This window comes from Octopus bimaculoides, chromosome 1 (genome assembly GCF_046866305.1).
Source record: "Octopus bimaculoides isolate indiv1 chromosome 1, ASM4686630v1, whole genome shotgun sequence".
Classification (NCBI taxonomy): Eukaryota; Metazoa; Mollusca; class Cephalopoda; order Octopoda; family Octopodidae; genus Octopus; species Octopus bimaculoides.
Genome location: NC_142928.1, coordinates 106,560,479 through 106,574,593, shown reverse-complemented (window position 1 = coordinate 106,574,593; position 14,115 = coordinate 106,560,479). Strand labels below are relative to the sequence as shown.

The 14,115-nt window shown below is 38.0% G+C and overlaps 1 protein-coding gene across 1 annotated transcript; it reads left to right on the top strand.

Annotated features, from left to right (window-relative positions):
- Positions 1 to 1,742: 1,742 nt before the first annotated feature.
- LOC149137671 (uncharacterized) lies at positions 1,743 to 13,424 on the top strand. The gene is made up of 4 exons (XM_089355476.1): positions 1,743 to 1,905; positions 7,905 to 8,045; positions 9,817 to 9,938; positions 13,259 to 13,424. Exons 1-4 carry the CDS (start codon positions 1,845 to 1,847, stop codon positions 13,289 to 13,291), a joined length of 357 nt encoding a protein of 118 aa, XP_089211602.1. The 5' UTR covers positions 1,743 to 1,844; the 3' UTR covers positions 13,292 to 13,424.
- Positions 13,425 to 14,115: the final 691 nt, after the last annotated feature.

The following is a 14,115-nucleotide window of genomic DNA, read 5'->3' as shown; positions in this document are numbered from 1 at the left end:
ATTTTGGTTCGGAAAATTGAGGTGGGGGGGGGGGGAGGTTCTCCCCCAATCCCGGAATCATTGGAATTTTTTTTTCGTTGAATGAATTCCTGTGACCTCCTAATATTGCAAAATTAGGTTACTTAAGGTGAACCTGGTAACTTGCCATAATGTTGAAATTTACCATAATGTTGTTATTTAGCCTCAAATCAACCTTGATACTGATGGATTTGGGGTCTTGTTGTTTGTAACTTTTAGTAAGCCATAGTGCAACCAACAACATGGTAAAAATCCCTGCCATTAATTTGGTGTGGATGGGTAATATAAAATAATTCAATCACACCATATATTTGAATTAAACACGAAAAAAATTGAAATATTATCATCACTTACATGGAAAAATTGAAATATTATCTTTCAGTATTTTATAAGGTGAAATCTTAATTTATTAATTACCTTATAACAGCAATGCTTGGAAAAATCATGAATTACATGGAAAAATGCGAGCATGAAAAGTAATATTCTTAAGATTATAAACCTGGAAAAGTACAGGATAAGTTATTACACCTGGAAAAGTACAGGACAAGCTATTACTTCTAGTAAAGTAAAGAATAAGAAACCTTTTAATTAAAATATTGCAGCTAAAATTAAAATTTGAATATTAAAACTTATTTTATTATCGTTTACAAATAACACTATACTTGTTTAAGTAGAATTTGGCTAATTTACTACCTTAAATACCGGAAAAGTGACTAATCAGACAAACTTACAAATTAGCTGAACAGTTTTGTACAATAAATTTAAAAGATGAGAACTGTAAAGTGTGATAAATTAGAAGAAGTTGCATTCTTTGCTGCAATATTTTAAGTAAAAAGTTTCTTATTCTTTACTTTACTAGAATAGCTTATCTTATACTTTTTCAGGTGTAATAACTTGTCCTGTACTTTTCCAGGTTTATAATCTTATGACAATTACTTTTTATGCTCGCATTTTTCCATGTAATATATATATATATATACGTTTATCCAAAATGGAGATGAACATCGTTCTTCCATGTGATCAGATTAAAAAAAATTCCTAAGATATTAAGATATTTTTCTTAACATGAAACCAATGGTAGCCTTAATTCACAAATAAAGAAATTCTATCTACCAATGCTGTGTTGGGTACTTATCTTCATTGTTTGACATTTACGTGTATATATATATATATATATATATATATATATATATATATATATATATATATATATATATATATATATATATATATACATATATATACACGCACACACACACATGTATATATATGTTTGTGTGTATGGGTATATATTTACACACACACACACATACACACACATTAAATGGGAAATGGTTGGCAATTTTCTGAATGCATTTCCAATTCTATTTTAGTTGATTAAACCCGTTTCTTTTTTGTTAAATTTCTCGCCTCTTTGCCAGCCTATTAATCAATCACCTACTTTTTTATGCTTTCTGTTACTTCTCCCAAAATTCTTCCTCTAACTCCTTGAGATAATTGACACGAGATAAACATCCAAAAGCAAACTTTGTCAAAATAAAACAACCATAAAGCAAATCAACAAAATGATGCAACAAGTATATATAAAAATTAAAAATAAAATAAGATAAAATAAAATTTCTTTTTTTTTTAATGTGTTTGGTTTTGGTGTGGCTAAGTCCGTATTAAACGTGTATAGAATAGAATTAACAAATACAAAAATAACATATGACGTCAGAAGATATTCTGAACAATACCATAAGATATAAAAGTAGCCCTGCTTTTCTTATTTTTTCAACAGACTCCGGTATTTCAATCACACGAGTTAGTTTTCCGATCCTGCAACAATGAAATCACTTATCTTCGTCGGCATCCTTACAGTCCTGACTGTCGTTCTTTCGGCACCATGTAAGTTAAACTCTTCTAGCTTTTATTTAATTTCTCTATTTAACCGTCAATGTCGTATTTTTTAATCACTTCAAATCTTATTTTAAGTTAGTCAGTAATAAATAGGCGCAAGTTATTTTGAAGGGAAAGTGCCAGACGTTACCCATAAACTCCAGTATTTGAGTGGTACTTTATTATATCGACTTTATATAGACAAAAAGCAAAGATGACAAAATTTGAACTCAGAACAGAGAGCCGAAAAAAAATACAGAGAAGCATATCTACATATATATATATATATATATATATATATATATATATATATATATATATACATAATGCATGCATGCATACGTATGTATGTATGCATGTGTGCATGCATGCATGCATACATACATACATACATACATACATGATGGCTGTCAACCCGTTAAACGAGTTTGACCATGACTGACTAAATAAAATGTATCACAGATATGTGAAAACGCCAATGGCTCTTTAATGCTGCAGCGGCTTACAAGTTCTTCTGATTTCTTGGTTGTTCTGGATGATTCTCATCGTGCTGGAAACAACCAGCTTCCTCCTCACCTCAGCGTAGATTCTGTCCGCTGCCACAGTGCTGCGATCTTGTTGGTTCCAGAGGGCACGTGCCTTGGCCATGGCAACCCTGTAGGGCCTCTTCAACACTGCACTCTTTTTTAACCTTTTCTGGCTCTAAAAGCTTTTAAAAACCTAAAAAAGGACCAAAACTATGAAATCAGCCTTTTTTTTAGGTCTTTTAAAAGTTAAAACTAAAAAAATCAGCATTAAAAAAAATTCTAACAGAAAAAAAAAATTAATATAGTTTTGGGGTTTTAAAGCCCTTAATTAGGCCAAAAAAAGGCTGATTTTATAGTTTTTGCACTTTTTAAAGGTGTTTTTAGGTAGTTTTAGAGCAAAAACTGATTTTTTGGTATTTTTTCTATAATAAAAATGGTTTATCGATAACTTCCGTTACATTTTTAAAGAATTAACTGATTAACGGAAGTTAATTAGTTCGATAATGATTTCCAAAGTTAACTTAAAAGACACACACATATAGTAGCTTCATGCAGGCATAGCATGGATTCGATCCTCAATCACCAAATTTCACTTAATAGTACAACGGACTTTTCCCATAGAGAAACATTACGTTGACAGCAGTTACATTTGCCAGATACCTTCGCTAAGCAGAATAATGTCTTTACCACTTGACCCCTGCTAACCTTTTGTATTCGGTGGAAAGTTAAATTGACAGAACAATAGACCTCCCCAAATACCCATTGTTTGGATAACGGCATGTCTCTTTCTAGTGATCTGGCGAGCGATAATTATAGAAAATTCCCAAGCAAAAGTTAGTTGGTGAGAACCGAGTCTGGCTGACCGGCTGAACAAAACACCGTCACTAAAGGAAAAGGTACAAAGGGACAACTATGGTAACTCATCAACGAAATTGTTGCTTCGTCCCACTACTCTCACTTTCACTAATTCACTTTCTTTTCTCTGTAACATTACCATATCTCTTTATATATGCTACTATGAGATTGTGTACACATATATACAGACCGAAATTAACTCTTTTTACCTTGCATGCTTTACGAACTGTGTTATACTATTACACTAGCCTACCCGTTGCGGTATGGTATATATACAAAGTAACGGTAAGTAAAAATTTTCTTAAACTTCGATCGCTATTCTTCTTCCATATATATATATATATCATAGTGTTTGGGGTCAAAAAGAAATTTTAAAAGGTACCAACAGTGCAGTATATAGTGTAAAAATCCTCACAATACTGCTTTACTCTTGTGAAAATTAGGCTGTCTACCGCAGACATCTCAAAATCCAAAAGTGATTCCACTAACGATGCCGTTGTATTATTCTAGGTGTTCAACTGAGCACACCTACACCCGATTCAGAAGCACTCCAAAATGCTGACATATTCAGCATTGAAGCTGACATCCATAAACATAGACTCCATTGAATATGCCATCTTATTCGACTAAATGACAGCCAGAGCTGCCTTAGCAGCCTTATAGATCCTTGGGCAAATCCATGCACTGAGCCCTATAGTATATATTTATTGACAGTAAACCAAAGCATAAACAGATCAGAATTGGGTCTCTAGACCCGTAAGACCCCAGGGCGACTTGCCCAGTATGACTATGCCTTAAGATGGCACTAGTGACAGTAACATCCTAAAACAAATCCTTTATAGTGAAGTGACGTCTGATACAAGTCCACAGCATAAGCCAAAATTGCTACATTAGGACTAGGTGAACAATTCTCTGACTCAATACAAGGGTGAAACGAACAAGAGTCTTAAATTCTGGACAGAAATAACCAACCGCATCAGGAAGTTTCCGGAATCTTTATTAGAATGGACTAATGTAAAACGAGCAGCCAGGAAAAGACAACTTGTTGGTCCAGTAGTCCAACGTTTTAAGTGTGATGAATGCGGATGAATTTGTCTCTCCAGAGCTAGTCTCACAAGTTACCTATGCAAACATACTAAAAGACAACCAACTTTTAGCAGCTAATCCATTATGCAACCTATGTGGTATAGAATTTTCCAGTCAATCTGAATTCATAAAGCACATGAATCAAGCTGATGTACAAAAAGAGTTCTTGGCTGCTGCACCACATGAGAATGAAAGCTGCATCTGAACAAAAAAACGAAAGCCATTTGCTGCCATTATATTGTAAGTCCCGCAGTCACTGAAAAAAAAAAAGAGAGAAAAAGAAAGAAACAAAAAACCCAGAAATATGATAACTTGTCAGTGATAGTCATACTAACGAATTGACACCCATCGTGTATTATGTATGTATGTATGTGTGTGTGTGTATGTATGTATGTATGTATGTGTGTGTGAGTATGTGTGTGTATGTGAGTATGTATGTATGTATGTATGTATATGATTTGCCATCATGTTATTTAAATTATTGATAAAGAAAAATAAAAAGCAATACCTATCTCGGTGGGATTTGAACTAAGAACATAAAGATCCGCGATTACATAACAGAAGACATTTTTGTTGTGGCCCTTCCTGTCCACTACTGAATTACTTTTCTATCTGCATTGGTCAATTCTAAAGTGCTCCTGACACTTACATCGCAATGATACCTATTTACAGCTTGATAGACCGAGTAATTTTAGAGTAATGATCTTCACCACGGACAGAATGCAATACCGGTATAAGGGTATGAACCGTCGACGTTTCAGTTTGTTGCACGCGTACTTGTGTGTGTGCGTGTGTATGTTTATGTATGTATGTGTATGTGTATTTATGTGTGTGTGTGTTTGTGTGTGTATAATGTTCTTGTGATAGTCAAATTTATGTTAACACCTCCATGTTACATACTTGGCGAAGTTTTTAGGAACACAAATTATTAAATCGGAAGACATAACATATACCAATAAAAACAGGATCTACAGTTATCTACACCTCCTTCGTGATTGGCCTGTAGTAACGCCATGCGCATGCGTAGTCTCACGCATGCGTGGAATTCAACAAGCAAGCTTTCCCGCTTCATTCTGTCTCTTTCTCGGTCGGCCGGCCATGAGCATGGACGTGTCAAGCAGTGTCTCCAACATTCCGACTCTGGAGACAGTCTCTTTCTTGCTGGCCAGCGATTGAGCATGGACGTGTTTAGCTGTCTCTCACCATCTTTCGGACTTACGTTCGACAGCTCGCTTACATCTACATACCAAACGTCCCAACAACAATGCTCACACACACAGAAGCTGTAACAACAAACAAGAGCTAAAGATGTATATATTTACCACCTGAATAAATGTTGTTTAAGTTGATAGTCTGGAGTTCAGCGTTCCGTTATATTCATAATTTTATATAGGAAAGTCAGGTATACATCTAATGATGTTTAACCTACTTTCCTATAAAGTGGTGACCCCGACGTGATTCGAACACGCAGCCCGCTGAGCTGCAATAACCCACTTTCTTATAAAGAGGTGACCCCGACGAAGAAAAACGCAGCATGGACTCTGGACTACCAACCTATACCTGGTGAACCCGACTAAAGAACAAATGCGGCCATGGAGACTGAACTACTAACCAGCATCATCGTCATGACCAACACGATTCTACGATTACTACGCCACCAACATCTCCAACCATAGTCAACACGACTTACTATGTACACCAAACTAAACCACCGCGGCAAATCTCTCTCTTCGATTCTGTTAGGTGACTTAGCTTCACCACGTTAATAAACAGACAAGAGAATTTCAGCCAGCGACGAATGTCTGTCCTCAAGACCCTGGCATGGAAGCCAACATCACAACTAGTGATCAGCTCTGCCACACTCACAGCCTCACTTCTTTCACATACAGACTCATACTATTGTGTACCCAAGAACTTGGTATAAAACTCTCACGTGTACTGACTTTCTATCTGCTGTGATATCTCACATACATATAGACGGCCTGTCTTTTATTATGTTCTTATATGTCGCATTCACACTCTCACATACACATACATCTTTTATGCCACACTAAATATCTCTTGTTATTCATTTCATACGGTCATCTTTTATCGTCTCGTTACTGGCTATTTATGTTGTCGTAGTATAACATTATTTGTATATCATCATTGATATATATTTTGTGTTCGACCGTGTGACACGTTTAAATAAAAGGAGTCCTCTGTTTTTCCATTCGTCACCATTTCTCCTTTTTGAGTTCGCATGGTCGTTCTTTCATCTTGGGTTAAGAAAATTTTCTTCGAGGTTTTCGCTAATGGACGTACAGAGATTTGTCTGTCGATCGTCTGTAAAAGCGCACCTCTTCAAACACTCATCACCAAGCAGCCTTTTTCGCCACCAGCTTCGTTCAACCAAGATTACCACCGTGACGACAACAATTACTACTACCAACTACAAGCATTCCCCCCGACGTCGCCAAGTTTCAACAGGACATCATCACCACTGTCAACATCATTACCACCACACATACAGAACACAGATATAGCAGTTCCTGCGCCGACGTCTTCACCATCAATGTACTGTCTACCACAATGTCGTGCGCCAACAACCCCACCACCAGGGACACACCAGATCAACACATTCGGTTTTATCTTCACTGTGGAGTGGAATTTATCCACTCACGCACAACAGTAAGAGCTAGCCGAATTGAATATTCCGTACCAGGTAACCGGTCACAACTGACCACGACTTCCTGAGTACAGACATTCTATCTCCTTGTGGGACTCTTGTACGAACTGGATTTTTTTTCTACAGACACTTTTAATATGTTCTGTGTTTTTTTTTCTCACACACACTTGTGCACTCACACACTTTCTTTCATTTTCTTTGTGTGTGTTTGTGCTACATCTTGTGGGTGGTTTTCAGTGGCCATCCTGCCTCAGGCGTTCTAACAGATTTCATATTATCGTGCGTTTCCGCACTGGCAAGGGAGCCCTGTAGTAACGCCGTGTGCATGCGTAGTCTCACGCATGCGTGGAATTCAACAAGCAAGCTTTCCCGCTTCATTCTGTCTCTTTCTCGGTCGGCCAGCCATGAGCATGGACGTGTCAAGCAGTGTCTCCAACATTCCAACTCTGGAGACAGTCTCTTTCTTGCTGGCCAGCGATTGAGCATGGACGTGTTTAGCTGTCTCTCTCCATCTTTCGGACTTACGTTCGACAGCTCGCTTACATCTACATACCAACGTCCCAACCACAATGCTCACACACAGAGAAGCTGTAACAACAAACAAGAGCTAAAGATGTATATATTTACCACCTGAATAAATGTTGTTTAAGTTGATAGTCTGGAGTTCAGCGTTCCGTTATATTCATAATTTTATATAGGAAAGTCAGGTATACATCTAATGATGTATAACCTACTTTCCTATAGGCCTACATATGTGAATATGTATAATAAAGGAGAATGAGATGAATGCGTATTTATGTGCAGCTATGTATATGCCATAAGAACTTGATATTTCTCCCAAATAAAGCAACTTATTTACGTTCGATTTTTAGCAATGCAAGGTGAACACTGCAATTATAATGGACAGATACATCGAGTCAACACAAGCTTCCCGTCCTCTGATGGCTGCAACACATGTTTTTGTCAAGGTCAAGATGTGGTTGCCTGTACACTGGTTGGTTGCGTTAGCATTGGTATGTAATCTTATGTCTTCATCATATACTTCATGCTGTATAAATAATTTGATGGATAATGTAGTCCTAGATATATTATGTTTTAAAGTAACGGCTATGAAAAGAATGCCTTGTGATAAATCAGAACAAACTCGGAGTTAAGTAAGAACAATATGAATGTCATGTGCCTCAACTTCTGTAAAACATTTGTCCTTTTACCTTGTCAGGAGGAACTTGTGGTAATTATGCAATTTATAACGATTTATTTTACTTGTTAGTTGTTATTATTGTGTATAAGTTATATAAATAAGAGTTTTGCGAATAAATTATATTTTTACGAGAACCTGGTTTAGATTCAAGCCATAGTTCTCCGATTTGTACGGTCTAGAATTACGATTTAACATATTTCTATAAAAGGAAGAGATGTCATCATTCGTGAATATGGTTTAACCAATCAGCACTAACTAATTCATTTCTATTTGAAGCAGCAACTTTAAGGGAAGTGTGCAGATTTTCCCGCCACACGGCTTCTAGAACCTTCTGGGACAACAATTAATTGAAGGCTAGCTAATTCAACTTAAAGCTACTTCAGGATTTTCATTTGTCGATCGTTTTTCATTTCTGATAGTCTCTCAATTTGCTTATTTTTCTCTCCTTTTCATAGTTCTCCTTAATAAGTAGCGTCATTCAACGAGTATTCATGATAGGATGTGATTCATATGCCCTGTACCACTTACACAATAATTTGCGCTGGTACATAAAATATTTGGAAACTAAAGCGAATCTGAGCTTGGTCATTGTCAACACATGCAACTTAACAGCCTTCCTGATATGAGGACATCTAGAAAAGAATATACCATCAATAGCTGCCTCGATTTAGAAGGATGTGGAAAAGTTGGCAAAGTTAATGTACCTCGTTAATCAAGAATTGCAGATTGTTGTTCATGAGTGCTTCAAAAACTTGTGCTAAGCTCAACTATTTGCATTGTCTATGAGAAGGTAACAATTACTGTACCTTTCTGGAATTTACTTCTTGTAGATATATTCAATAAAGATCGACCAACTCTTTGCTTAATCAACAATATTTTTGAGATGAAAATGTATCAACAGTGGCACAAACAACAGTAAACCACAACACAGCGTGCGGTTGTCATGGTAACTAGCTGCTAATGCTACGCTGTCTGTTGATTGGCTAAAATTACCCAAATTTCCTAACTTTAATTCCAAATAACATCAGATTCTTTAATTTTCGAGATAAAGTAATTGGTTGATCATAATCAAAATTCAGAGTTGCATTAATGCACCAGGATTGAAAGCAATCTGAGTAAAATTAAGGAGAACTCATTTTGCGAATGAGAAAGACTAGATCCCTAGAGTGTATTGCAAACTTTCGTTCTTGAATTTTTAAAACTAATAACTGTCTGTTTTAAGCAATGTTTTGACAGTTATTTCTAGCAGCTCCTGTTGGTTTATTCGTAGCTTTTAAATATTCAGTTTGCTCGCGAATTCGGATTCAGCGTCAAAAATTAAATCTATATGATACATTAAAAAAGTTTTTTTAAAGGTAATTGCAAACAGTGACGAAAACTACGAAAATCCATCTCTTGATTGGTAATTATCCTCTTTGACTTCCTAATAAGTTTTTTTTGGCGTATTTTGTGAATGAGAATAGAATTACAATTTTGAACCAAACCCGCGTAGAGTTTACCATCTAAACTTCATGTTAGAATAATGACGAAAAAAAAAAAAAACCACAGAAAAACAAAGCAAAGCAATTTTCGTTCTTTTTCAGAAATCTGCCACTACAACGGCCGAGTGTACTATGTTAATGACTCATTCCCTTCTTATGACAATTGTAATACGTGTTTTTGCCAACCATCAGGAAGAGTGGCTTGTACATATAGAGCCTGTGTGGTAAGTAGCACACATACACACACATACAATGCAGTAATTTCTGTATTTCTCTTTCTATCTTTTCTAGAAGAATGTTATCTTTTATCAATATTTTAAAGTCTCTTATTTAGCCAACACTGTTTAAAAATTTCACTAGAGATATTGGTTTATACTACCAGTAGCATTTCCCTTCCCGTTGTTCATTTTGCTGTGCAAGCTTATGTTAAATACGTTTTCATTACGAGCTTCTGTACAATACTTTTGTGGGTATAAACCGGAAGAAGTGGGTCAGGACGTCAATGATCAAGGGAGTGACCGGAAGAGGAAGCGTGAGAAGGGACGTGCAGAGGCGACAGGACAGGGTCGGCCTCTTTTCGCCGGCCGAGGTATCGTGAACGGACGTCAGGGAGTTCGCTCCCAGGTTGATCAGATAGCAGCTGCTTATACTGGGTGACAGGGTAGAGCAGGATCACCGGAGTGACTACTACTAGACAGGCGCAGACGAGAGAGGAAGATAGGTGAACAGCTTTTCATTTCCCACGCACGACAAGCTATTTCGGCAATTCTATACAGGCGTCGTTGTCCCCTTGCAGCAAAGATAAGGGTCGGCAGTGATGTCATTAGACCTTTCTATGGCGAAGGTGACGTAGTAGCCTGGATTCGAAAGGTCAAAGGTGTGGCCAGGCTACAAAGCATCGAAGATGTAGCGAGCCTCAACGCGCTGTATTTGGAGGGGAGGGCGCTGGAACAGTACCTCGAAATGGATGAGGTAGAACAACTGAGAGCGGCGAAGATCGAGCAGCGCTTCAGAGAGGCTTACACGGATGGAGAGTACGCCGCTTTTGCTGAACTGGGAACGATCAGATGCAGAAGGGACCAGGTTGACGAATACGCTGCGGAGGTATGGAGGCTGGTTGTGTTGTCTGGTCTCACTGGTAAGGACTTGAGAAAGTAGCGCGACTGGCCTTTGTGAATAGCTTTCCCGACGATGTATCAGTGCGACTACAACAGTTGCCAGGTGGCAACAAAATGATAAGCGAGCTCATCGTTCAAGCCCACGTGTTGACACAAAAACACCGGGCGGAAGACAGTGGTGATGGCAGCTGCAGAAAACCGCGACGGCCGGTGAAGGATGAAAAGAGGCCGACACTGTCCTGTCTCCCCCGCACTTCCCTTCTCACGCTTCCTATTCCGGTCAGTCCCTTGACCATTGACGTTATGGCCCTCTTCTTCTGGCTCATCTCCACTGCTCGTAGTTGACGTCGTAGTCAGGGGAAACATGTTCAAGGCCCTTGTGGACACGGGCTGCACGACGACTCTCGTGACCACGAGGGTGACAAAATAATAGAACGGGACGATTAGCGTTCGGGTGGTCGACGGCAGCGATATCGAATGCAAGGGTAGCAGCGATGTGGATATAGCGGTGCGAAGCACAACGCTAAGGCTGCGGGCGATCGTGATCGACTACGTGGTAGACGGAATTGACGTTGTAATGGGGATGGACGCGATCGACCACTTTGTGGGTGTCAGTATTGGAAGAGACGTAGTTTCGTTTCGTGCCTTGGGGGCGTCGTGAGTCAGGAATGTAAGCGGGAGCAGAGCCCTGCGAGGAGCTGCACTGCTTACGCCATTGAAGACAAGGATTTTCGGGCAGCGTTCGATGGTCAGCAATGGACGATAGATTGGCCCTGGAAAGAGGGACCTCTGATGCTGAAGAACAGAGTGAGCTGTTACCAGCATAACCTGAAAGGCAGTGGACTAAGGCAGCGACGATCGTCGACTTGAAGTCGGCATATTTGCAGCTCCATGGGAGCGAAAAACTGTGGCAGTACCAACTGGTGCGATACAAGGGCCAGACATATTGTCTGATAAGACTGGGTTTTGGGCTGAATTCTGCACCGAGGATCAGGGTGACAGTGCTCAAATCCATCCTGGGACAAGTGGAGAGGATAAGAAGGGCCACCAATTCCTACATAGATGACATCCTTGTGGACGAGACCGTAGTGCTTGCCACAGAGGTTGTGAGACATCTGAAGAAACTTGGACTGATTGTGAAGCCACCGGAGCCAATGGCTGGAGGAGCTACACTGGAGCTTAAGCTTCAGAAAGACAGAACAGGCAAGTTGGTGTTTTGTAAGGGAACAAATGCTGGAAGTGGGTACCAACGTCAGCAGGAGAGAACTGTTCTCCATGTGCGGGATATTAGTAGGTCACTATCCGATCACTGGGTGGCTGTGTATTTATTCTTTTTGTACACAAGAAATGATATTTTTCATTACTATGAACAACAAAACGTCCAGAGAGTTTTTATTCTTGGTGTCACAGCAGCAAATAAAGTGTGGTTAGTTGCTTACTAGCTTCTGATTTCTTGTGTCGTTCATCCTCTGACTGTTCATTGCCTTTGTGTTGTCAGCTGCTGTCTGCCATCACTGTTGGTCATCTCCTACCATGTCTGCCAATGCTCTCTCTGCTGCATCCCAAAGTTCTCTGTCAAGTGTTCATGATGTACTGAATTTACACTGGTCAATAGGCCCAGAAAGAAGCCCACCAAAAGAAAAAAAATAATCATAGCTGAAACCTATTCGATGCAAAGTCATAATTGGTCAGATTTTGCTGATCATATTCCCTAGTAGTTTTTGTTGATTCTATCTATATCTGATTTCAAGGGTCTAATGGTGAGCTATGTAGAGTGACCAGAGTGTGCATCTACACACACATACATATATATTCTGTGTGTGTGTGTGTGTGTGTGTGTTGGTCCAAGTGTAGAATGTCTGTATTGTCCATTTTGGTACTTAGTCATCATTCCAGAAAAGTTGAAAATTTACAAAGAGCCTTGAGTTTTGTTTTAATAAAAGAAATTCAACTCAGGTTACAGTGATTCTCTGTGCAGTAGTGCTGAAGTTTTACAATTTTCGGACATTCATCCATTGTTTGGGATCAGGAGTGTTTTGTCTAAATTTCTCTCCTCTCTAGAGTTTATCAAACAACTCTGATAGATATTCTTTCAGTTTCCCCTCTATCAAATCCATTCACAAGGCTTTGATTGGTCTGAAGCTAAAGTAGGACTGGACCCAGAACCATGTGTTTGGGAAGCAAGCTTCTTCTCATACAGCCATGCCTGCACCTAAAAAAAATCTTGTGGCAGCCTTTCGATGCCAAAACCTGGGGGAATATATTTCTCTCTTTGTTGTCACTTCATCACTTGTTTCCACAGAACCCCAAAATTTAGACTTCTTCAATAATGTTCTTCCACTAATTTGTTACTTTTCCTTTTTAACTATAGCAATTCTGCGTATTTAAACAAAATTTAAACTAAACCCATTATTTTTGTCTTTCAGCCAACCAATTTCTTCCCATCAAATAGAAATTGAGAAAAATGAAGTGTTAAAGTGCTTGCACATTAATTTGCAAAAGAAACAAACAGCTTATATAACTACATTATAATTAAACAATGACAAATTTGTTTTAATTCATTAGAGAAATAAATTTGATTATATCAGCATATATTGCTCTGTTGTTTTTTCCTTTTTGTTTCATATTTCTTTAATGTTATTTTAAGAGAGATTAACAACTTATATAGCCAACAGGTTTCATATTTACAGGATAAGAAAATATGGTGTTTATGCTTTCTTAAGAATACTACAAACGTGAATTTGACAATAACTGTAGCATAGGTCCATGAGTTTTAAAATGGTAAGCTTAAATTTACCTAGTTTTTAAAACAAGCATCAGAGCAACTACGAATGCTATTTGAGATGGACCAGTATTGTGTCCAAGAAGAGATTTATTTCACATTAGGAAAGCAATGCTAAATATCGTACCTTCAAAATATCAAGACAAATATTTACAGGAGCATATATAGTAAAAAGAAATAGAGCGTACTTCTTTTTTGTGATTGACACCTTAGGCATTCACAATATATTTTATGGATCTAAGCACTGGCTGTATTGATCTTAAAAATTCCTGAAGGGATAAATATAACTGTAGGCTCTTATCTTTGTGTATTTACAAAATAATTACTTAACATCCAGAAGAAAAATTCAGACTTTTTCACTAATATTCTTGAAAGAAAAAAAAAACGTGCATTTCTTTTTCTGAGATGTTGATTGTACTTAATGCCAGAATTACTGGTATTTTAAACATAACTATGATATAAAACAAGATCATATTCCAAACCTGTAGGTCAAATAAACAT

Coding starts and splice junctions, on each gene's coding strand:
- LOC149137671 (XM_089355476.1), top strand. CDS start 1,845: ATGAAATCACTTATCTTCGTCGGCATCCTTACAGTCCTGACTGTCGTT. Junction 8,046..9,816: donor GGTTGGTTGCGTTAGCATTG/GTATGTAATCTT, acceptor GTTCTTTTTCAG/AAATCTGCCACTACAACGGC. Junction 9,939..13,258: donor GTACATATAGAGCCTGTGTG/GTAAGTAGCACA, acceptor TTTGTCTTTCAG/CCAACCAATTTCTTCCCATC.